The 25,264-nt window shown below is 39.5% G+C and overlaps 1 protein-coding gene across 1 annotated transcript in view; it reads right to left on the reverse strand.

Moving 5' to 3' along the window:
* The window catches only part of RORB (RAR related orphan receptor B), a 221,664-nt gene that overhangs the window by 41,322 nt on the left and 155,078 nt on the right, over positions 1-25,264 (reverse strand). Inside the window, exons 2-4 of the mRNA XM_006155329.2 lie at positions 19,692-19,777; positions 14,717-14,858; positions 3,491-3,892 (exon numbers count right to left, since the gene is read on the reverse strand). Coding sequence (XP_006155391.1) covers positions 3,491-3,892; positions 14,717-14,858; positions 19,692-19,777 — 630 coding nt within the window. The remainder of the gene's footprint in view (positions 1-3,490; positions 3,893-14,716; positions 14,859-19,691; positions 19,778-25,264) is intronic.

Consider the following 25,264-nt stretch of genomic DNA (forward strand, 5'->3'; position numbering starts at 1 on the left):
AAGAGTGATGTTGAAAAAATTTTTTTGAATTCATTTAGTCAGAATGTGGCTAAAATAAAATGTTCAGTTTTGCCTACACAGAGAGCTTGCTATGACATCTTGCCACCAACCAGAATGGTTTAGGTGCCATTAATCAAATCAAGTCACAACGTCAGCCTGCAAGCTCTAGCTGGCGGCATCTAAATGAGTCGGGCGGGCAGCACATGGAAGGCTTTACTGTGGGACTGTCAACCCGCTTGGGAGGGGCCCCATTTGTTTGTTGCCAGAAAAGGCACTGTCATGGTTAAAATAATGCGTTTGATGCTGCTCAGATCTAGGCACATGTATGTTTTTTGCTTTTTAAAAGTTGTGTATCTTCTGAGCCTCAATGTTTTTTCATCTTCAGAATGAGTTACAACTGTTTACTTGACAGGCATAATATGAGAATTAAATCTAGGACATCGTTTGGGAAAATATAGGTGCTCAATAACAGATAATTATATGACCTGCAATAGCTAGCAATATTATTAAGTGATAGTGGGTTATATTGAAAATTATTAGGTTGTCAGGAAAGTCATGACGTATTTTTCTGTTTTTCTATGCAAAAATGCATCGTGACTTTCCCGATGACCCAATATAATGGTAATAATGATGTCTTTACACATGACAAGTGCTGTCCTAAGAAATCATAAATACTACGCCATTTAATCCACACACACAGATAAGAACTATTACTGGCCCAGGCTTGCCACTAAGTCAAGTATATTGCATAAGGGAAAAGGCAAAACCAGGTTTCAAACTCCAGCATTTTGACTCTAGAACCAGGGTTCTTAACCACCATACTATACCATTGACACTTTCTTGCTTAATAATACCACCATGGATTTAGTGGCTTAGTGAAATAGGTAACCACGTTTTAGATGGTTCAGGAACGACAATAGCATCACATTCCTGTGGCTTGTCCTAGGTCCTGAGATTTCAACCCGCAGAGAGTGGGTTTATGTCCGCTAGGTGGCACTGCTGCTTAAACGAACCATGAACAGAGCCAACACTTGGGTATAGGCTCCTGTAAACTCGCAGCACAACTTAATCGCATCTCTGAAAGTCAGATGGAAGATGCCACCAAATTACAGCCCATCTAGACACCTCTAAAGGCTAAGGAGCTCTTGAAATAATTAAGAATAACACGTGCTAGTTTTTATTTGCATGTCAATGTCTATACAGAAAATCTGGATGAAATGGAGTTTATCTAGTCTATCATGAAAAACAAAAACAAAACCAAAACAAACTGAAGGCCAGAGCGGAAGAGTGACTTATCCAGGGTAACCCAGTCCTGATCATTTTAGCTATTGTCCTCTTTCCATAATGTTTCTTACTGATGTTAAATCACAAGGAAATTATGAATTTTGAGCTCTTAGCAGACTTTTATGAGTATAGGCAGAAAACTGTCCAAATATTGTGTTTTTGTTTTATTAGAATCTAAACATACATTCCATATCAATAGTATATACTTAGGAACTTAAAGAGAATAAACGCAAAAAATAAGTGATCCTTGCCTTTATCTTTTTGTACACACACACTAGAAGATTGAGTGACTCTACTTAAAAAAGATTTTCCCTATTAGTTGGCAATTCAGTTGCAAACATTAAACCCATAGCAGGTAACAGGTAAATGAATGAGCACACGGATCCTAGAGTCAGGCTGCTTGGAAGCAGATCCTGGCGCTATCATTTAGTAACCAGAAGACTCTAAAAATTCGAGATTTCTGTGAACCTCTCTGCTTCGGTAAAATGGAAGTAATACTCTTACTTATCTTTTAGAACATTTTAAATGTGTATGAGGTGCCTGCAATATAGTAAAAACAAGGTTAAGGATAATCATTATAATTGAATGCTTTTGTTATTAGAGTTGCTATTTAGTGTTCTGCGTCTCTCCGTTGTGAAAGTTGTGAAAGGAACTTTGTCAACAACTTATTTACTCACCATCACCATTCAGCCTTCAGCTGAGTTGCTGAAAGGGAGACAAAACTTTTCAGGTTTATAACTGTGTAACATCACTTCTTCCTCAACCAGATGGTACAAGTAGCCAAGAATATGGCCATGTATTTCATTATGTGTTCACAGCAACTTAATTTAAAACACTTGTAGGCTTTCGGCTCCTATTTGCAGGTTAGACAGAGAAGGTGACTGAGCACATGGCACACAGATAAGAATAGCTGGGAGTTACTGAGCACTTGCTGTGTGCCCAGCATCCCCGTGTTTTACAAGTATTGATTCATTTGATTCTTGCAAGATTGCTGAGAGCTACGAACTATCATAATACCTTCCCCTTTTTAAAGATGGGTTAACTGGATTGAGAAATGTGCTCCAACTTGACAGCAGACAGACTGCTTGAGCTTCAGGATTCCTCTCTGGCCTTCAGGATTTGAACTCAGGTAGCCGGGTTCTGAATCACTCTGTTCTGCCACCTCTTGGCGTGAGCTGTGAGGAAACCTCAAGAGTTTCTGCACTCTCAGCTGTTTTCCTCAGTCCACTGACCACGAGACTTCAAAAAGTGTGTGGGGAAAATGGAATTAACGAACAAGTTAATTTGTGTGCAATGATATTTTAAAATCCATGCTTAATTTTTTTCATAATATGTATTTTCCATGAACTTTTTAAAGAACTGAGCTACTACAATGAAACCTGGTATAGCCAATGTTTGCTTAGCTGTGCTAGGCTACTGTTAGTATGCAACTCTGCTTCCCAGGAAGGTAATGTGTTAAACCTACATCAAGATTTTTATAGAAGTAGTTAATGAGATGAACTGGTTAGACATTTAATAGACTCCTGAGCTCACCAGAGTAAAAAGTTTGCAAGAGGTCAGAAAAGAGCTTGCCTCTTGAAGACCACCCCAACTGTACCCCAAAGGGGATCAGGTTACCAATGCCATCATGCTTAGGATGGGTTTATTTGGCACTCTTGGTTTGGTCATATTACAGACTACACCTTTCATGGCTGCGATTCAGAATCCCATATGGAACTCTTGGATTCATGTGCACAGGTGCGTTAGTGGTTTTCTGGTCTACCTCACTGTCTTTATAAAAAAAGGGAATTGAGGACCAGTTGGCTAGAGTTTTGCTCACAGTTATATTTCAGAGTTGGACCCCTGTTCATTTGGTTATTCTACACCCCTTAGCTATCTCACTTTGAATACTTGCTGAAATTTCCCTGTTTATACCAACATTTTTCCTTTAGTGAGAACCCAAATTCAACAGAGAGCAGCTGTTCTTTACAGATAGCATCTTCCTATTTATAATTTCTTCCTTCTTCCTTTGCTTGAAATAAGCTTTTATGGAGCTAGAGAACAATGACATTTATTAGAATGTATTTTAAAATCAATTCCTTTTCCCAGTACAAGCCATGAACGCAAGTAATTCAGTTAGATCTAAGAAAATGACCCTATTAGAAAGGACCAAGGCAACTTCAAAGCAGAATTTCCAAAAATGAACTGGGAGGAGACTCCCACTTACCGATTTCAGTCATTGTTATCCCTGGTGCTAACTGCCCATTGTTGAAAGAGCTATAGGTAAACAAGTTGGGTACGGATGTGAGGTCATAGATAGGTTCTTGCTTTATCTGTTTGATTCCAGTCATGTCAAGTCCTGACTGATCAGGGGACGGCTGACCAGAATCTACGTTGTAATAACCCTCGGACTTGGGCAGGTCAATGACATGCCCGTTGGCATAAGTGCTGCTGGTCTCGTTGTTCAGGTTGCTCAGGCCGTTGCTGATGCTGTTGCTATACACCCTGGCAAGGGCTTCCGCCTCCCCACTTTGCTGCTGCCGCTGTTCCTGCAGCCGCTGCTGGTGCTTCTGCACCTCGGCATACAGGCTGTCCCTTTGCTTCTTGGACATCCTCCCGAACTTCACAGCTGGGTTGGAGAGAAAAGCAAAAAACAAAAACAAAAACAAAAACAAAAAACAAAAAACAGCACTTGTGGTTATCCTTCCCCATGAACTACTCTAGGTCCAAGGAGTCAAGGATGGCTGCCCGCAAACACCTAGCACCATAACCTAAGAGTCCATTCGTCTGAGCTCCCTGTTCAGTAAAGGGTTGTGTAGTCAGAGGGTGGCTGGACCGGTTTAAGCCCATAGTGAGAACTACAATCTAAGCTAGGAAGAAATGCAAAAATGTATGCATTTTTTGTTGCCATGAAGTTAGAAGGCATACATCTTTGTTTATTTTTTGGGGGGTGGGGGGAAAGACAAACATAATTCCCAAAACCCCAAAGTACCAAATCCTACCTGCTCTGAAAATATCAACGACATTCACTATTGACTCCCTCTTCCCCTGAAGCATCGGGATTACTAGATGGTTGGACAGGACTCTGTCATCTTGTAGACCTATGACCAAGGAGGCAGCTCAAGGTGACGAATAAACCTTGGAGTGGGAACCACATCATTTCCCTTCCATTGGCTTTTGAGAGCCAATACGAATCTTTAGGAAGTAGCAATTTTATATAGTCAATGTCCAGCAAATGAACCAAAAGTAACTATCTTTTCTCATTCTACCACCCCCAGGTTTTATTCTGCCTGTCTCTTTATCTCTTTTGGCAATATTCTCAGTCATTCTGAAGAAAAAGGAGTGAGGCACTCTGCAAGGAGTCACAGGGTAACATAAAGATGCTTTCAATTTAATGTATTGTTTTGAAACTTTACAGAGCTTTACCTTCTGACCTGTTATGGATATTGACATTTTCCCTCACAAGCTGTTCACTCCCTTTCTAGGATGTAAACAACCTCACTCACCTTGCCTGAATCATCAAGCTCTACTCAGCGCATGTTAGTAACGGAGACTACTTTTGAGTTTGTGTTAACCGGGGCGGGGGGCTGCCAAACTTGGGGTTTCTCTTCTACTTTCTGTTTTCTTTTGTAATAGGGTCCCCATCACCTGTTATGAGCTTAGAGGATGCTGAAAGATGACAGTGGAGGCTAGGAGCAGGTCTGGTTTCTGGAAACAACAGGGTTGGTGCCCTTCAGAGAATAACGAAATGAGGAAGTGTTGAATAACTCTCTAGCATGAAGGGCCCACAGGGGGATTTAGGATGTGAGAGGGCTTCCCTTCACACCTGCCACATACATAGTATTTTTCCAAAATTCATTTTCTCTTTCAAATGGATATAGAACTACCTATAAAACTGTTTATCTAAACATAGGCTGTTCAAAATGGAAACTATAGTCAGTGGCAGAAGTGACCATGGGATTAAGTTCTGATTAACAGGAAGTAAGTGGAAGTTTTGCATAGACTTCTGGGTATTGGGGCATGCCGTTTTTCCATTTGCTTGCCTGATAGGATATGGATGTGGAGGCTGCACAGAGAGATGCCACATCGCTTCTTATCTCTCCTACTCCTTCAAAAACACTTCCTATTTCTCCTTACTCCTTCTTATAAACCTACGCTCTGGTTTTGTGATACTGTCAAAATAGGAAAATGAAGTGGCAACTATCCAATAAGTTTTCTGAATGAAGTCAAGCAATCTGATCAGTTCGGACCACCCTCCCCTTTCCACCTCAGTTATTGCTTTTATAGTCTCGACTCATTTAGATCATTGTATTTAACTTTGTTTGTAGAGACTGCATTTATTAGATTCTGTTCCTCAGAGACAAATGTATTTGCTTACTAGTTGCAGTAATATTTCCAGTCTGTCTATGGACAGAATTCTACGGCTGACTTTTAGGGAAAGCTTTCTCTGTACCTTTATGTTGTATCTTTCCAAATAATTTGCTTTCTATTATTCTCTAGAGTTAAAAACCTTTCTTTCTTTATATTGCCAGAGGGTACTTCCTCTCATTAGATAGAAGGAGAGGAAGAAAGCACCCCCTAACTACAAAGGAAAGTGCAGTCATACCATGATCCCTTCTCCTCTACTGCTCTGTCCTGTCAGGATTTGGGGTGTGTGCACATACACCTGCCCAACTTGCTTTTTTAAAAGATACTGGACTGGAATTTGAATTGCAGGGGGCCATGCGAGACCTGGCTCCTTTAACCTCTAGACCATAAGGTTGGTCCAAAACCTTTTTATTTTTAGGAAAAAGTAAACAGTAGTAAATACTGAATCACAAAGGACATCTGCCCCCTCCCCCCAACCGCCAAGACAATAATGAGACTTTGTCTCTTGTCTTTTGCACTGATGTAAGTTCAGAACAGGTCTTTGTTGGAGACTTGTGGAAGTGGATACAAGATTTTCATCTATTGCCATAAACTAAGATTTTTGTTTAGACCAGGCTAGATCTACTTTCAGACTTATTTTGGTAGAATAGTTTTGCATTTTTTTAAATTTAAAATATCTAGGAATTAGAAATTGAGAAGAGGAAACTCTTCTCCATTAACATAGAGGCAGGAATACAGAACCTCTTTTTAAAACCCTTTCCATTTCATCCTTGCTTTAGATTTCAATATGCTCTATATTTAGGTGAAATACGCTTTGTGATAGAGTGACTGCATTAATGACCCTGACACCTGTCACCTATTTCCTTTTCTTTTTTTCTTTTTTTGGAGAGGCTTTTGCTATAGGGCATGTGCGCTCACCAGAGAGACAGAAAGCGAGAAATCACTCCCCAGGGAGGATGGCCATGCCACAATCCCTTTTCCTCCATTCTCTTCTCGAGATCTTGGGCACACATGCACACATGCCCGGTGTGAGTTTAAGCCACTGGGTCCAGGACTCGAACCGTGGTTGTCTACATGGAAGTTCAGCGACATAGCCATTATGCTAACTGCTGATCCCTCGCCTATTTCCTTGTATGTCTTTCCCCATTCAATTTGGACTGTCTTTTCATTCTGTGCAGGTGTCCCATTACCCCTTCATTTGCATAATCTGTCCTGGGCCAGTAAGAAATGAACAAAGGTGACACAAGCAGTGACTTGAGAAATACTTGTGCCATCGGGATCCTCACCGTGACAAAGACACGCCTGAGCTAGCTGCAGGAGGATAGCATGTGTGAGGAAGAGCTGAGCTTCCTCAGTCACCCCTGCAAGGCTATCTACAATGAGTACAGCCAGAGAAAAAACCTGCAGCAGATGGAAGCAGAATTCCGCTGTTGATCAGAGACCTCCTTATTGAAGCTAACAATGCCAAGAAGTACATTGCCAGGGCCAGCAGGTGGCAGAGTGGTTAAGGTGCTGGACAACCAAGTGGTCGACTATAGTTTGAGTCCTGGACCTGGCAGCTTGAAAATCACAATGGATGTGTATGTGTACATTCCCAAAATTCCGAGAGGAGAATGGAGGAGAAGGGATTGTGATGTGATGATCCCCCTGGGGGTTATTTCTCACTTTCCCTGCCACAGTCTCTCTCTCCTTCAGGTGAGCACACACGCCCTATGGCAAAAATTGTAAAAAGAAAAAGTACACTGCCAAGACCTCTGCTCTAGTAAACATTGCAAGATTCAGCAATAGAAAGTTATGCCTTTTCTAGAGATAGACTTAGGTCACTATGAAATATTTTGAATGATGCGTTTTAAAGCTTTGCTACATTTTAGAGTTAACATTCTTCATCCTAAATCAAGGACTTTGCTGACAACGATTATAATACTATTCTAGAATGAATTTTCCATTCTTTTCAGAAACACTGATGAGTTACAGTTTCAGCTTTATGTTCCCCCCTGCAATAAAAACTGTGACATATTTGGGGAAAATTATAGCACATGGTAAAAATAAGCTTACTAAACCAGACATAAATAATTTCTTTTCACGACTTGTAAACACATGTGCTGCATTCATAAGTCTAGCTTAACAAGAGCCATGTCGCTATTGTATTTTCAAGTATTTGTTTTCTTCTCATCACTTCCCATTCATCAGAATGGCACCTATTTTAAGTGTTTGCCCCTCTCAAACTTGAATTATTCTGTTAATGACATTCACTTGAGTAGAGGCAGCCTCTCGTTAAGCTGCTACCTCGTAAAGAAACCAGCACGGTTCTGTGTACATTGCAAGAGTTTTATATCTGATGATGATGGTATTTCCTCATAATGTACTCTCCACCCTCAGTTTGCTCTCACACTTCCAAAGAGCAATTTTTCTGTAAAAGTATCTGAAATCTGTTTTATGTGTACTTGGATTGGGGATTCAAAACAGAAGGGAAGTTTTCAGAGTAACTAAAATATAAAGTCATCGCTCCAAGTGTCTCCTGACTACTACGTGCCACCTGGTACTGTTCTTGGTTTCAAGAGAAATCAGTCGTAGGATGGTCATCAGTGACCTTCTAGCCATTTCAGAAATTCTCATCTTACTAGCTTTAGTTTAAAGTTCTGTATATTTACATCTGTTTTTTTTTTTTTTTGGAGAGATTTTTGCTCTAGGGTGCATGTACTTGCTGGAGAGACAGAGAGAGAGACAGATAGTCAGAAAGTGAGAAATCCCCCCCTGGGGGGTGGCCACACCACAATCCCTTCTCCTCTATTCTCTCAGGATCTTAGACACGCATGCACATGTGCCCGGCGTAAGTTTAAGCCACCAGGTCTGGGACTCAAACTACGGTTGACTACATGGGAGTCCAGCGATGTAGCCATTATACCATCTGCTGGTCCCATCTTCTGTGTATTTACATCTTGCTTCTTAAGTTAACTCTGTCAGCTTTGGGGAGGTGCCTCCCACCCTTTTTAGTACTCTAAGCTTTTCATTAGAAGTCTAACTAACCCCATTATTATTATTATTATTTTTAAAGGTTTTTGTCTTAGGGTGGGTGTGCTCACTGGGAGAGAGAGGAAAGAGAGACAGAGACAGTGAGAGGGGAAAGTGAGATCATGCCACATGGGGGATGACCATGCTGCAATCCCTTCTCCTCCATTCTCTTTCTGGGGTCTTGGGTACCCACGCATATGTGCCCAGTGTGATTTTTAAGTCACCAGGTCCGGGACTTGAACCATAGTAAGTCAAATGGAAGTCCCATGATGTCACTGCTAGGCCATCTGTTAGCCTCTATCTTATTATTTTAAAATCTTCTCTCTCATCTTCGACTTTTTCTCCTGTAGAATTTCTTGTGTTGATGGAATGTTCTCGACGTTGTTCATTGTGGTAGCCACAAGCCAGATGTGGTTATTAAGCACTTGAAATAGCTATCTAGTGAAACCAAGGGACTGAATTTTAAATTTTATTTCATTTTAATTAATTTAAATTTAAATGATTTAATATTGACATGTGGACTGGACAATACAGTTTTGAATAGTAAAAGCTTAATCTGTGAAACCTGTCCCTACAGGGCTACTTCTGTCTTTTCACAGAAGCATGCCATTTAGGAGGACATGGTCTAGGTTTTGCAAGGTAAGTACCATCTGTTTTTTGGGGGGTCCAACATCCTTATATTGACACCAAACCTTTTTCTGGTTTTTATTTTTGTTTGTTTATTTATTTATTTATTTGGTAGAAGAATTGGAAATTGTTACACTGAGGATTCCTTGGTGAAGGATCCAGTTAAAAGAACATTTATGAAGGGTCTAGTTAAAAATAAATAAATATGATGGAGAAGGTACAGTGGGCACAAACATGCTGTCAGTTCACACACAAACACACATACATGAATACCTTTATCTTTTTAGAAAAATAAACACACATGTGTATGTATTTTAAGTGGATCTGATTTTTGACTCTCTGGCTAAACTAAATTTGAACAAATTCATTCTTGGAGAGTTTGGTGTCTACCCATACATGTGCCATGTCTAATAAACCCGTAAAAGTGGAAGTTTGTTAGAGAACAACAAAAAACACCATGTTTTTAGAACACTATGAATCTATGGACTCTGGATGAATGAATGAATTCAAGCTCAGGGAATGAATGTAGCCTTCACACTTGCAAACAACAGGAGGCTGAAACCTATCTTCCTGTTTGCATATAACAGGAGGCCGTTAGACAGGTGTGTGATCTGACAAATGGATTTTTCCAGATTCCAAGGTGTTCTGTCCAGCCTCTGGTGTCATTTAGTCTTACCTCCCCTCATCAATACCACAAACAGCCTGTTCTGGAAATCTCTCTATTTTTCTGATTCTCAAAAAAATAACTTTTCTTCTTCCTTTGCCCTAATAATACAGAGGATGGGAGAGACTTAGCAGGCGCCTATCTGGTATGGCCTCTTCCTCTTGCCTTAGATCTCTGTGTCTTGAGTAGTTATTCCATGGGTGCTTCAGGTGACTCTCTGCCAGTCAGAAGACTCACAGAAGTTCAGGGGAGAATGAAAATCCAGTGCTATGCTAAGCTATTTGCTAGTCACCAAATTTTTTGGGATCAGATATGGTAGAGTAATGATCCTTGGAGCTACACACAACTGACAGCACATACATATACCAAAACGAAGATGCCACTTTATCTCTGAGGGAAAGTGGAAGGTTGTAGAAAGAAGTTGTGTGAGAGGGCATCCTACCTTGCTTAAAGCAATTTGAAAGCATTTGCTTCTTCAGAAGAAGGCAGCAATGACAAATAAGGGGCAAGAGACCCCACCTCTTATTCTAGATTGCTTATCAGAGGTAATTGACCATAACCTCAGGGCTTTTGAATCCTTGATACCACATATTGGTATTTCTTATCAATAGATGATCTGTTTGGTTTTCTTGGTATTTGTATGATTTATTTGGTATAAAGTATCCATTCTAATCAAGGTTCAAACCAGCTTCCTCCATAAAACAGTAAAGAAGAAGCCTTTTTTCTTTTGAAGAACCTGGTTTCACTTCTACTTGAGCCCTTCTTTCTACGCATTCCAATCACCATACCTACCCTGATTATTTCTCCTTGTTATTAGTTTGACATAATATGTTCTTGGGAGGCATTATGGGTGTCCCTGACAGACTCAAGATTGTCTCTGGATTTAAAGTTAATCTTCAGCGCCTTGCATATTATATTGCTTTTATTTGCATAGAAGTTTATATGCTGCAGTGAATTTCTTCCCCCTTGAAAACAGAATGTTGCTATCTCCATTAAGTGACCCGCCCACACTCCTAAGACATTTCTTTTATGTCACAGAAGTCAGACAAGCTCCTAGATTTTGGAGGTGATGTCATTGAATCTGCCATGGATTATATACTGATCCCTTGCCCTGGACTCTGTTGGCCAACACAGGCCCTAAGACTTGCCTTTCCAGAATAGAGACTGCCTTTTGCTATAGGAAATATAAACACCTGATGGCTTACTCTTTGTACAATTATTAATGAGGCTTTTAAGATATTGTCAACTGGGGCCAGCAAGTGGCATTGTGGTCAAAGTGCTAGACTCCTACATGGCTTACTGTGGTTCGAGTTCCCCACCTGGCAGCTTGCTTTCTCACTTTCCTTCTCTCTCTGGTAAGTGCATGTGGCCTATGGCAAAATAATAATAATAACAATAATAATAATAATAAATAATAATAAATAAAATTAAATAAATAATTCTTAACAAAGAGGTATCACCAATTAATCTGCGGTCTCCATATGGTAGAAATGAAGTGGAAAATCATCCATGCGAATTTGCATACAATTTCATTAAATAAATCCTGAAAAACATTTTACTTTCTCCCCCTACTTTCTTTGCCTCAGTTATGCAGAAGTACACAGTGCTGAAAATTTATGAGGCAAGTAAGCCCAGAAAAACAAATAAAACAAAGAATCAATTTGTTAATAGGAAAGTTTTGGAAACTTCCTCTACAGCTTGAGAAGTAACTATAAACTGAAGGACTCCCAAAGTCAGATTCTTTTTATTTTCTGTTCAAATTTGTCTTACAGCTGTACTTTTGGGCAAGACAATTTTAGGTGAGTTAGAAATAGAAGAAAGGCAGATAATCTACTGATTCACAAAACCCCTATATACTATGGGGAAGAACATACCAATTAACTAGTAATTTTCTGTCCCTCCTTCCCAGCCTCCTTCACACACAGCCTTGAATTTCATTAGAGGGAGTGTGATCAGAGGTACAGAATCCACAGTGATTCACATAAAAAGGGTAAGTATCAGGGACATTGTCTATCTCTTAAGCTCTCGATACAAGGGAATTCCATGATTCATTCAACAAACATGTAGGTGCATGCTGTTAACCAGATTCTGAGGACCAAGTGGGAACAGAGAGAAACTCAAGCCTCAGGACCATTTGCAATCATAGGCAGGGGTGCTGAGGCCAAGTCAGTAAAAAAAGGGAAAGAATTAATGTGCATGAATACTTAAAAATAGAAGAAATTCTAGGTGAAATTCCTCGTTCATCTGCGTATTTGTGGTTTTCCATGAATATAAGATGTTCAGTTGGGGAGTCAAGTCACTCGGTATGGTTGGGTGTGAGGGTGAAACACACACTAGTATCATATCCAAGTAGAACACCGCCTACACCACCCTCCTAAGACCTTGACTTCTAGTACAGCCTTTACATTATGCATCATGGCGCAGGCAGTCCAAATCCTTATCTGGACCAACCAGCAGAGCTTCCGGGCTTCCCTCTAGAATTATATTCTGTTTCTTAGCATTGCCATCTACCAAGCGACCATGCTTCAGTCAGACCTACCCAGTGACTAACTAATCTTAGTTTGCCTCGGACTGTTTGGTTTTAGAACTCTGAAAGTCTTATATGCCAGAAAACTTCTCATTTGCCAGCAAACCCAGACTGGTAGCCCCCATCATCCCAGGCCTATGTGACTTTAACTTAACCTAGTTAGCACAGGCTGCTCCAGGAGCCACGGCAAAGTCTTTCCTTCTTCCTTAGTTCATAGACAATACCATACGTTCATGTTCTTACTTCCCCTCTTAATTCTACTAGCTAACACCATGAGTGTTTCTTTTCTTTTCATTCCTATCTCCTTTACTTAGAATTTTTTCAGCAGCTTAAATAGACTCCAAGAACATATCCCTTTGAAAGCCCTAGAGTAAGAGCTGGGGAGATGGTGTCTTACCATCTCTCGACATTCCTAGGGCGAGACACTTCTGCAGTCGGCAGTGTTGGCAACGGTTTCTGTTAGTTCTGTCAATTAAACAGTTTCTCTGCCTTGGGCAGGAGTAAGAGGCATTGTTCTGCTGGCTCCTCCTGAAGAATCCCTAGAGGGAAAAGAGAAAAGGAGGTAATAGATTTATAAGACAGGAAACAGAGACCATTATCATAAACAGTTGCTACATTTTCTACGGTGAACAGAAGTGAGTTTAGTTTTTAAAAATCTTTGGATACTTCTTGTTGGATAGCTTACAGATGTTTCTACTGAGGGAACTATGTACTATCTGCAGAGCTACAACAGAATAATTCATTCATTCAGCCCCTCATTTGAATAAGGTTTGCTAAAGACGTTTGGGAGCTGTCATACTCTATGAGAAGAAAAAGGAACAGAGTTTCTGCCTCCAAAGAATGAGAGGAAGGAGGGGCAAAGGGGAATGTCACTGATAAATCACAGATGATAAAACTGAAGGGCACAATAACACAGGTTTGTGTCAAATGCTGTGGGGTGTGGAATTCGAGATATCGGCAGCAATGGCGCTGAGGAGTGTACTACTAAACAGGATGCGCTACTGTTCTCCTGGTTTCTTTTCTTTTTCTTTTTTTCAGAACTATTTTATTTAACTTTATGTATTTATTTTATTTATAATTTGGCCAGAAAGGGAGAGAGCAAGGGAGCAAGTGAGAAAGAGAGAAAGTGAGAAAGTAAGCTGCCATGTCCGGGACTCGAACTGTGGTCTACTGATTCACAAAACCCCTATATACTATGGGGAAGAACATACCAATTAACTAGTAATTTTCTGTCCCTCCTTCCCAGCCTCCTTCACACACAGCCTTGAATTTCATTAGAGGGAGTGTGATCAGAGGTACAGAATCCACAGTGATTCACATAAAAAGGGTAAGTATCAGGGACATTGTCTATCTCTTAAGCTCTCGATACAAGGGAATTCCATGATTCATTCAACAAACATGTAGGTGCATGCTGTTAACCAGATTCTGAGGACCAAGTGGGAACAGAGAGAAACTCAAGCCTCAGGACCATTTGCAATCATAGGCAGGGGTGCTGAGGCCAAGTCAGCAGGGAAAGAATTAATGTGCATGAATACTTAAAAATAGAAGAAATTCTAGGTGAAATTCCTCGTTCATCTGCGTATTTGTGGTTTTCCATGAATATAAGATGTTCAGTTGGGGAGTCAAGTCACTCGGTATGGTTGGGTGTGAGGGTGAAACACACACTAGTATCATATCCAAGTAGAACACCGCCTACACCACCCTCCTAAGACCTTGACTTCTAGTACAGCCTTTACATTATGCATCATGGCGCAGGCAGTCCAAATCCTTATCTGGACCAACCAGCAGAGCTTCCGGGCTTCCCTCTAGAATTATATTCTGTTTCTTAGCATTGCCATCTACCAAGCGACCATGCTTCAGTCAGACCTACCCAGTGACTAACTAATCTTAGTTTGCCTCGGACTGTTTGGTTTTAGAACTCTGAAAGTCTTATATGCCAGAAAACTTCTCATTTGCCAGCAAACCCAGACTGGTAGCCCCCATCATCCCAGGCCTATGTGACTTTAACTTAACCTAGTTAGCACAGGCTGCTCCAGGAGCCACGGCAAAGTCTTTCCTTCTTCCTTAGTTCATAGACAATACCATACGTTCATGTTCTTACTTCCCCTCTTAATTCTACTAGCTAACACCATGAGTGTTTCTTTTCTTTTCATTCCTATCTCCTTTACTTAGAATTTTTTCAGCAGCTTAAATAGACTCCAAGAACATATCCCTTTGAAAGCCCTAGAGTAAGAGCTGGGGAGATGGTGTCTTACCATCTCTCGACATTCCTAGGGCGAGACACTTCTGCAGTCGGCAGTGTTGGCAACGGTTTCTGTTAGTTCTGTCAATTAAACAGTTTCTCTGCCTTGGGCAGGAGTAAGAGGCATTGTTCTGCTGGCTCCTCCTGAAGAATCCCTAGAGGGAAAAGAGAAAAGGAGGTAATAGATTTATAAGACAGGAAACAGAGACCATTATCATAAACAGTTGCTACATTTTCTACGGTGAACAGAAGTGAGTTTAGTTTTTAAAAATCTTTGGATACTTCTTGTTGGATAGCTTACAGATGTTTCTACTGAGGGAACTATGTACTATCTGCAGAGCTACAACAGAATAATTCATTCATTCAGCCCCTCATTTGAATAAGGTTTGCTAAAGACGTTTGGGAGCTGTCATACTCTATGAGAAGAAAAAGGAACAGAGTTTCTGCCTCCAAAGAATGAGAGGAAGGAGGGGCAAAGGGGAATGTCACTGATAAATCACAGATGATAAAACTGAAGGGCACAATAACACAGGTTTGTGTCAAATGCTGTGGGGTGTGGAATTCGAGATATCGGCAGCAATGGCGCTGAGGAGTGTACTACTAAACAGGATGCGCTACTGTTCTCCTGGTTTCTTTTCTTTTTCTTTTTTTCAGAACTATTTTATTTAACTTTATGTATTTATTTTATTTATAATTTGGCCAGAAAGGGAGAGAGCAAGGGAGCAAGTGAGAAAGAGAGAAAGTGAGAAAGTAAGCTGCCATGTCCGGGACTCGAACTGTGGTCAGCCACGTGGGGGTCCAGCATCCTTAATCACCATGCCACCTGCCGGCCCCATGTTCTCCTACTTTCTAAGATGCATTTTCCCCTCATTTGACCAAAAAAAAATTTAAATTTGGCCATAATCAATTTGAAAGGTTTTTTTTTTTTTTTTTTTTTTTTTAAACCAGGGATGTACCTTATAATCAATCACATTTGGGAATAAAGGGGAAAAATATAATCAGCTCAATAAAAAAGAAATAATAAGTAAAAATCGAAAGAATGGCCTCTCTTTGGCCTCAGGCTACTTCAGTATAGGAGGTATTCATTTAGGGAAGTGTTTCTCTTAGCAGTTAGCGCTAAGGACCATATATCACCTCTCTATATAAACCCACAGTTGGGTTTATTTAAGAAAAATTCTTTGGATACTATCCTTCCTCAGTTATCTTATCAAAAACTCTTTTGGGGAAAATAGCAGTTTCCCTAGAGATATGAAAGTTCTCACTCATCCACTCACTTACCTATGATCAGTTTCCCTGATCACTCTTTGTTCTTGGATTGCCTAGAGCAGAACAGCAAAGTTACAAAGTCCCTGAACGAAGTGGTGGTCTATGATAGACTTACCGAGGGAAATCTTAGGAAGAGATGACCTATGGAATGAGGAAGCCTGAAAAAGCCTGAAAAAATTCAGGGAGGGTCAGTGCTATGCCCATCTTGCTGAAATACCTGGGATAATAGGTCCCGGGCTTTTCTCAAATGCCTCTTGTATTTTTTCAACTCTCCACAGGAGGAGAAAGCAGGCCTGGGACTATGTGGTATTCATGAGGCCATCATCGAGGGACCAGTAGTTAGCGTAATGGCCATGTTGCTGGACTCCCACGTAGTCGACTACAGTTCAAGTCCCAGACCAGGTGGCTTAAACTGATGCCAGGTGCATGTGCGTGTGTGCCCAAGATCCCGAGAGGAGAATAGAGGAGAAGGGATTGCAGCGTGGCCATCCCCCCTGGGGGATGATTTCTCGCTTTCTGTCTCTGTCTCTCTGTCTTTCTGTCAAGTGCATGTGCCCTATAGCAAAGGCCTCTCCAAAATAAATAAATAAATAAATAAATAAATAAATAAATTGAGGGCATCATCTTGGCCACAAAATTTAAAGGTCACCAAAAAATTTGGTAATCAGGATAAATCATGTTTTAATATAGTACATTAAAAATCAACATTAATGTAAAAAAATTTCTCAAACCCCGAAGTTTAAAGAAAAAACAGGATTAATATTATTGATTTTCCTTTTGTATTGGGCTCCAATATGGCTCCTCATGGCACTGGGATGAGACCTTGGCCAACCTCTGAGGATCCTCAGAAATGGAATACAGCCCAAATCTCTCCTTAGATAAAGCCCCCATATTGGTTTCATGGTTGTAAGCCCAAAGGCATTCTATAAGAACTAGCTTCATTTCCATATATTCATGTGTATTATTTATTTACTAACTAGCTATGGCACAATAAGACGCCTGATTGTCTAGTTTGACCGAATGCATGAAACCTTTTAAGCCTATCTCACATAAACTCCTAGAGATTGAAATGATGTACTTGATATACCATAGAAACTGTCAGAAAGCATAACCTCAGCTCATCAGTCTTGATTAAAAATGACTTGAAATCTACATTTTAGGAAAGAATTGTGTGATTTTTAGTCTCTGAATACTCTAGTGCCACTTAGCAAAAGAGAAGACTTTTCTGAAGTCATAGCTACGGTCCTAATTTAAGGGCGATTTGACATTAATTATAAGGCATTTCTTGGTTATCTGTTGCTCATTATTACAAATGAGGGTTTTGGTATAAAGAGATTTCTGTTTCAAATTTTACAGAATGAATGGAAATTTCAGTAAGTGTATGAGTTGAAGCGATATTATTTAAAATGGGTTGTCTATTTTTTTTTGGAGAGGTTTTTGCTATAGGGCATGTGTGCTCACCAGAAAGGCAGAGAGAGAGAGACAGAAAGCAAGAAATCACCCGTAGGGGGGATGGCCACTCCACAATCTCTTCTTCTCTATTCTCCTCTCAGGATCTTGGGCATGCATGCACACATGCCCGACTTGAGTTTAAGCAACCGGGTCTGGGACTGAAACTGCAGTCGACTACGTGGGAGTCCAGCGACATAGCCATTACGCCAACTGCTGGTCCCTAAAATGGGTTGTGTCTATTGACTCAAAAATGCTATTAGGAAACCTCAGCGGTCAATACAGAATGTACTGATATGGACATCTAGTTCTGAACAGAGTATGTTGAGTCTTCTATTTGGAGAAAAATGTAGCATATTTACCAATGTAGTTTTTCTGTGAAATGAAAAAAAAATAGTGTGGTGTACAATGTTATTTTGACTAAAATCTGAGTATCCTTCGTAATAACAGTATAATTTCTTTGATTGTGGATTCAGTACAAAAGGTGACAAGAACCTAAAGAATTGTTTCTGGCTATTAATTTGCTGAAGTTTATTTGTCCAGTAGTTAGATCTTTTGGAAATTATTGTTTAAAACATTTTGTTCCCTTAGCATGAGTATATTCTCATATTTTAAAATTAGATATTTCCAAATAGGGCTTATACAATGGAACACCAAATGTCTCCACGTTGACGTTGATCTAAGAAACATTTTTAATGGCTATTATGTAAATTAGATCAGGGCTCTAAAAGCTTTCAGTGCACTGGGTGTCAATTCCAAAATTATTAGTGTTTATGAAGAAACTATATTTGTCTACCTGCCTAAGAAAGTCATCACTTAGTCAAAGAGGGTTAAAAATTACTGACGAAATTTTGCATTATTGTTTCTTCTTGATGAGTTGTGAGAAATTGCATTAAGGGAGATAACATTAAGTTCCTAATTACAAGTCTGTACAGGATGAGATTGCAAGGGACATCTCATGATGTTCTTGTGTGGATTATCATTAATCATCTCTAAAGCAGATCAGTGTGTTGACAAGTGAGTACATTAATACTAGTCTCCCTTGTACCTCTCCCTCTCCCACTTTATTTTCATTTCTTTCTTTTTCTTTTCTTCTCTCTGCGTTCAATTCCAAGAATCATACTTTTTTGAGGCTATCATGAAGACGTGATCATCTTTCACATAGCACACATTATTTGATAGTTACATATGCTGTTCTTGTTTTTGTTTGAAAACCCCTTGAGATTAAAATGGGACCTTGTGTCTATGACTATACAAGATCTCCCTCAGTTTGTAGACCTTAAATTAGTGATAAATATTGCTGGCATCTTTGATAAAAATATACTTGCTTTTGCCAATAACTTTGCCAGCGTATTGCCTTTTCCACTCTCAGACTGTAGCTGCATTTCTATTGTTCTGAATGGCTCTTTAAAGTTACTCAAAAAACCGTTTCAGTTTCCCCTTGCTATTTGGTCTCTCATGTTTTCTTTCCTTCTGAGGACTAGTTTATTAAACTTGGTGTTAAACTTCACAGTTCTCTTATTTTTGGATTAGGTCTATGCTAACAGCTATTTTCCCAGCTCTGTGTTTTAGAAGCAACTTGCTCTCAGCAATTTGTCACTGAAAGAGTTGGGGGAATTTATGTGGAAGGAGAATGATGAACTGAGAATAGGAAATCCGTGTTTTTACCCATGCTCTTCACTATATGGACTAGTGACATTGGTCAAATAATATATGTCCAAACCCAGGACCTCATCGAAAAATGAAATTGGAGCAGATGGTTTTTCATTGATTTAGAGATGATCTAGTCCATGTTTTTTCTTCTTCTTTCTCTGGAATGTGGGAATAGAGGATGACCATGTGTCTCTTATAACCATAACCTTGGTTTCTTCTTTTCCATGCAAATAGATAAACTATGCCCATCAGTTTGTAATAGTTCTTTTAACCTTTAATTCTTTCATTTAGTCATAATCGGCCTGGAGTTTCCTAGAGACAAATGGGCTAAAACAATAAGATTTGGTATTTACATCCTGTAAATATGAATAATTCAAACCTTTAAATAGGAATACATTTTGAAAAAGCTGCTGGCCAGTTGGACAATAAAAACATTTTAAAAAGGCAAAATGCAAAAGAATAGAAACTCATCCCACCCACCAAGCAAGAATTCCTGAGAGTCAGCAGCAGGCACAAGAATTCTTTAGCAGGCCTTCTTTGAAAAGGTGCCATCACGTGCATTGTGCTGTGCACAGATGCCCGAGGCAAATAAGAAACAATGCAGTGTGACAGCCCCATACCTTGCAGCCTTCACACGTGATGACTCCGTAGTGGATCCCGGAGGATTTATCGCCACAAATTTTGCATGGTATCACTTCAATTTGTGCTGAAAAATGAAAACAGACATTTTGAGCTTGCAAAGTTGTCTTCTTCCTTTCACCCTTTCTAACTTCCTCTTCACTTATCCCTGCCATGATGGTTGTGTTTAAGGATGCTGAGGTGGGATGATGGCATGGGCATCATTCATTTACTATTAAATGTCCATCGTAAGCTTCTTCTAACTAAAAAGACACACAGCTACTATTTTTGCTTTGCTGCTTTCAGACTAACTTTATACACACACACACACACACACACACACACACACACACATATGCAAGGACCATACATTTTCCAAGTTCTTGTTTTCACTGCTTTTTTTTTTTGTTGTTGTTGTTTAAACTTGATCTTCATACAGTGCAACTCAAAATCTCTTGAACTATTACTTTAGTTTTCTTATTTTATACTTGAAACACTAAGTCACTGAGAACATGCAACATGAACTTTTTCTCAAAAATATTTTAAATAAATAAAGCAAAAACAGGGAGGGGCGAAGTTTGGTGACTTTATACATCATGGAGCTTGATGTCCACTTGTTAAAATGCCAGTAGTGAGTCAGCCCGATATCAATGTATTACACTTTATATAGTCCATAAGATCATGAAGGCTTTTGACACAAAAGATATGCTCATATTATAATAATTTAATTGATAAAACAAAATGAATACATGGAGAAATCAAAAGAAAAGGGTAATTTATGAGTTTACTAGTATGAATTCAGTAGGAGCAGAAATAGTTTCACTAGAGATGTCATTTCTGTTGATTCTGAAGATTGTGTAGGATTCAATTAGGTTCAAGGGAAAGGCAAAGGGCATTTCTAAAAGCAGAGCTGAGTGAAAAAAGATCGGAGATTTGGAATGGTTGCAGCTTGTGATCATTGAAACAGCAACATGGCTATAGTAAAAATTTGTGTCATATGTTTAGATAGAAGGATGATGCCAGATTATGAAGCTCTTGGGTTTAGGCAGAGGAGTATTTACATGACTTCAATTGGCATATGGAGTCAACAAAGTGAACAGGGTAAAGAAATAATGAAAGTGGTGGTTTGGGTACTTTAGAAAGGTGTGTTTAGCACAATAACCAGTAACCAGAAGACCAACTGCTATGATTTGGATAATAGTTTGTCTCCCAGTGGTTCATGTTTTGGAATTTGGCATTGGGAGACTGTGAGATCCTTTTACAGGTTTTCGCCTTAGGATGTGTGCACTCACTGGAGAGACAGACACAGTGAGAGGGAAAGTGAAAGCGAGAAATCACCCCCTGAGGGGGATGACCATGCCACAATCCCTTCTTCTCCATTCTCCTCCTGGGATATTGGGCATGCGTGCACATGTGCAAGGTGTGGATTTCAAGCCACCAGGTCCAGTACTCGGACCATGATCAGCCATGTGGAAGTTAATCGACTTAACTACAATGCCATCTACTGGCCCCAGATTGTTAGAACTTTGAGAGGTGGGTGACAATACACTGGATCATGGATACATAGTCCTAATGAATAGAATCGTACTTTCTTGAAAGATTGAGTGAGTTCCAGCTTTTGTGAGAAGGAGCTAGTTCCAGTGAGAATGAATTGTTATAAAAGGAAGATGGCTTCCCTCAGGTCTCTCTTTCTGCATGTGTCTTACATCTTCTTTGTTTGGTTGGCCATATTGTGGTGTAGTAGGCCTGATGTCAGCACCATGCATTTGGACCTTTCAGCCACCAGAATCATAAGCCAAATAAATCTCTATATAAATCATCCAGTCTCAGTTATTTCTACTAGCAACATTATAATGGACTGATACCAACTGAACCTGGGTGTTAGAAGAAGGAAGCACAGGGACCAGCAGTTAATGTAATAGCTATGTCACTAAACTCCCATGTAGTTTACCATGGTTCGAGTCCCGGACCCGGTGGCTTAAACTCACATCAGGCACTTGTGCGTGTATGCCCAAGATCCTAAGAAGAGAATGGAGGAAAAGGGATTGTGGTGTGGCCATCCCCCCTGGGGGGTGATTTCTTGCTTTCTGTCTCTCTGTCTTTCTGGCAAGCACATGTGCCCTATAACAAAAACCTCTCAAAAAAAAAAAAAAAAAGAAGAAGAAGAAGAAGATGGAAGCATAGATTACATTGGTGGTAGAATAAATGGAGAAGAAGCAATACATAGATAGTTCAAAGGCAGAAACCAGATTATACTGTGCAAGTAAAACTTCATAGCCTTAAGGGTGAGATAAAGTAGCAGACTGGACAAAACTTGGGACATCTCTTTAGGAACTACTTAGTGGACTTGGGTAGGACATGAGATTTCTATTTTGTGTATGTGCAATTTGGTGTGATGTCTTATAGGCACCTATAGAGAACTCCTCTTAGCAAGATAATTTTAAGTCCGCATAGAAGTTATAGATAAATCCATGAAATAAAATTTATTTAGAATGTAGTAATTCCTACGTTGCTGGTAGTGTTGTAAGAGTTGTTAAAATTATATGCACTGAGAAGATCTGTTATTTCCTCTCCCAATTCAAAATAATTATGCAAAATATACTTCAAAATGCTTTGTACATCAATATGCCACTTGGATGCTTTCTATAGTTTCTCTCTCTTGAAAATTCAGAACAAACAAATATAAGACATCATTCTCTTTTTCTTTCTGTTTTATATTTTTAAAAAAGGCAATATTTAGATTTAGAGTGGTAGCCATAAATCCTCTTTGTAAGAAAAAAACATCAGTATCATGTCTCTATTTTTAATATGAGAAAATTGAGAATTCAGGCTGTTAATGATGCTTTTGAGTTGACTTGGGAAGTGTAAACCAGAAACTAGTAAATTTCCCAATGTTTCATTCAGTGACCCATTCTCTGACTTTCTCAAAGAGAAAATAAGAATACACTTTAGAATTGCCGTGTTACTCAGATAGAATGTGAGGACAAAAAGTCAGAAGACACAAAGTCACCTAAAAACATATATTAGACTACAAATTTCTATTTTCTTGTTTCTTTTAGCTTTCAGATCACATGAATTACTATTTGTTGTCAGGATTTTGTGATGGTGAAAATATAAGATTGGACGTCGTTCTATCCCGTTCTTCTGTTTCAGTTTTTACTCTGTTAATGCTTGGTGCTGTGGTCAAGATAAAAAGACTTTTCTTATTACATTTGCTGGCTTATCAAACTTAGCTGACAAACTCCATAGTGTTGTGGAGATTAAATGAATATTTTGTGGAGAACTGTCTTTTAAAGAGTAAAGAGCTACAAAATGTCAGTCTTCATCATTATAATCATCATCATCATCATCACTTTGTTGACTGGTTTTTCTAAAACTTTTGGACAAAAAAATACATCAAGCCACATTGTTATTCCTTTAGTAAAGATCTTGTCATTTTAAAACATCGAATAAATGATGCTACATATTATTTGTACTAAATTTGTGTGTGTGGGCGTGTGTGTGTGCACGTGTGGTAACCTTTCAAACAGTGAATGGTTTATAGTTACTACAAATTGACTAAAGGTCCCAGGTATCCATTGTATAGTTTTCAGCTTTATGATATTAAGTCAGAGGTTCTCTTTGCATAAATTACTCCCCAGGGAGTAGCTTACACATGGGGAGAATCTGCTTCAATAAGTACTTAATTATAAAATGATCTAACTTTAAAGGAAATGAAAATAGAGGTAATTTGCCCCCTGAGGTGTGAGGAGGTGTTATTGAAAGCCTCAAAGGTTATCTTACACAACTTTGGAAATACAACCGAGATAAGGAACATTAGATAGAGCATCTGCATATTGATATATATTTATAATCCTGGCTCATTCTGTAGTTCTCAAGAACTATAAACATTTTAACAGCATTTGTAAAGTGAAAGAGATCACTTAAAAAGGTCTGTATGTGTTGTGGTGTGTGGGAAGGGGTTATCAGTTTGGAGAACTCATGACCATTTTTACTTATTAAGGCAGAATAAATCAGTTGAAGCTTATTATAGATGAAGATAAATTTACATCACTTAAAGTATTAACATTTTTCCTTTCCTCTCATTAAGGAAAGAAAGCCGTTTCTGAGCCACAATCTTGTAGTTCATGCTATACATTTTAGAAAGCACACCTCCAAGGCAGAGTATTGCAAACACTGATTAGGAGCATAGGTCACGATATTCCCCCAATGTTTGCCATTTCTAAATGTCTTGCCATTATACAGGCGCAGCCTCTTACAGAATTTGTCTTGTAGTAAGTACAGATCCAGTGGCATGCCATACATATATGTATATGTGTGTGTGTGTGTGTGTGTGTATACATATATATATATATATATATATATATATATATATGTATATATATATATATATATATATATAATTTTTTTCCATGACTAAGAGAGAGAGAAAGAGAGAGACTGAGAGACCATTTACTCAACAGGGACTATGGACTTGATGCTGCGTACTGAGAGAGATCTCTGGGGGTGAAGCTGGAACCCTCACATGTGAGTCAGCCTTGTAAAGCATCATGTTTTACCACTGTACTACCATTTGGCCCCTAGTGACAAGCTGTTTGTCATGGTTTCAATCTGAGCACCTTGGGAGAATTTGGTGGCTTGGACCTCAGAGGCTGTGACAACAGTGATAGGAAACTGAGGAGGGAATTTGACTTTTGTAGTGTTGGCTTGTGCATTCAGTCAACAGTAGTATCCTCTGAGAGACAACTTGAGGGAGCTAAAATGCCTTGCAAGATGGCTTAAAATTTGCTCCATTTTCATTTTTTGCAGTCACTTATACATTCCCTTCACTTATATTTTTCCACTGATAATTGTTTATGGAGAGTATACCTAAATTCTTATTTAACAATGAATTATTTTCGTTTAGAAAAGCAATGATATATAGGCTTTCCTTTTTGTGAAACAATATTATCATGTCAAAAAGTATCATGAAGCTTACATTAGAAGGACCATGAAGTACAATTGATTTGCTGTCCCTGATCTGACAGGCAGCTCCTGGTCAATAATCATGGAGAGTCAAAATTCATCTCCCTCAAAGATGGGGATTCTCTGCCCTGAGTCTTCCTTAAAGCTTCCTTCCTTGCTTAGAGTCCCTTGTCACTGCTTTGCACAAAGCCACTCTGTTTTGAATTGTTCCTGCTTATCAACATGTACACATTTTTAGTCATCTGCTGGTCCCATAACTCTTAAAAGTATCATCAGGGGACCAGCAGATGGTGTAATGGTTACATTGCTGGACTCCCACGTAGTCGACCATGGTTTTAGGTCTGGACCCGGTGGCTTAAACTCACACTGGGTGCATGTGCGTGTGTGCCCAAGATCCCAAGAGGAGAATGGAGGAGAAGGGATTGCCAGGTGGCCATTGCCCCTAGGGGTGATTTCTCACTTTCTGTCCCTCTTTCTCTGTCCCTCTGGTGAGCGCTTGTGCCCTATAGTAGAACTCTCTTAAAAAAAATAGCATCGGCGCGGGGCGCGGGAGCTCATGCCCCCGGAGCGGCGGCGCCCGCCAACGAAAGAAGGCCCCCGCAGAAGCAGC

The sequence above is a fragment of the Tupaia chinensis genome, unplaced genomic scaffold, assembly GCF_000334495.1.
Source record: "Tupaia chinensis unplaced genomic scaffold, TupChi_1.0 Scaffold000447_1, whole genome shotgun sequence".
Lineage (NCBI taxonomy): Eukaryota > Metazoa > Chordata > Mammalia > Scandentia > Tupaiidae > Tupaia > Tupaia belangeri.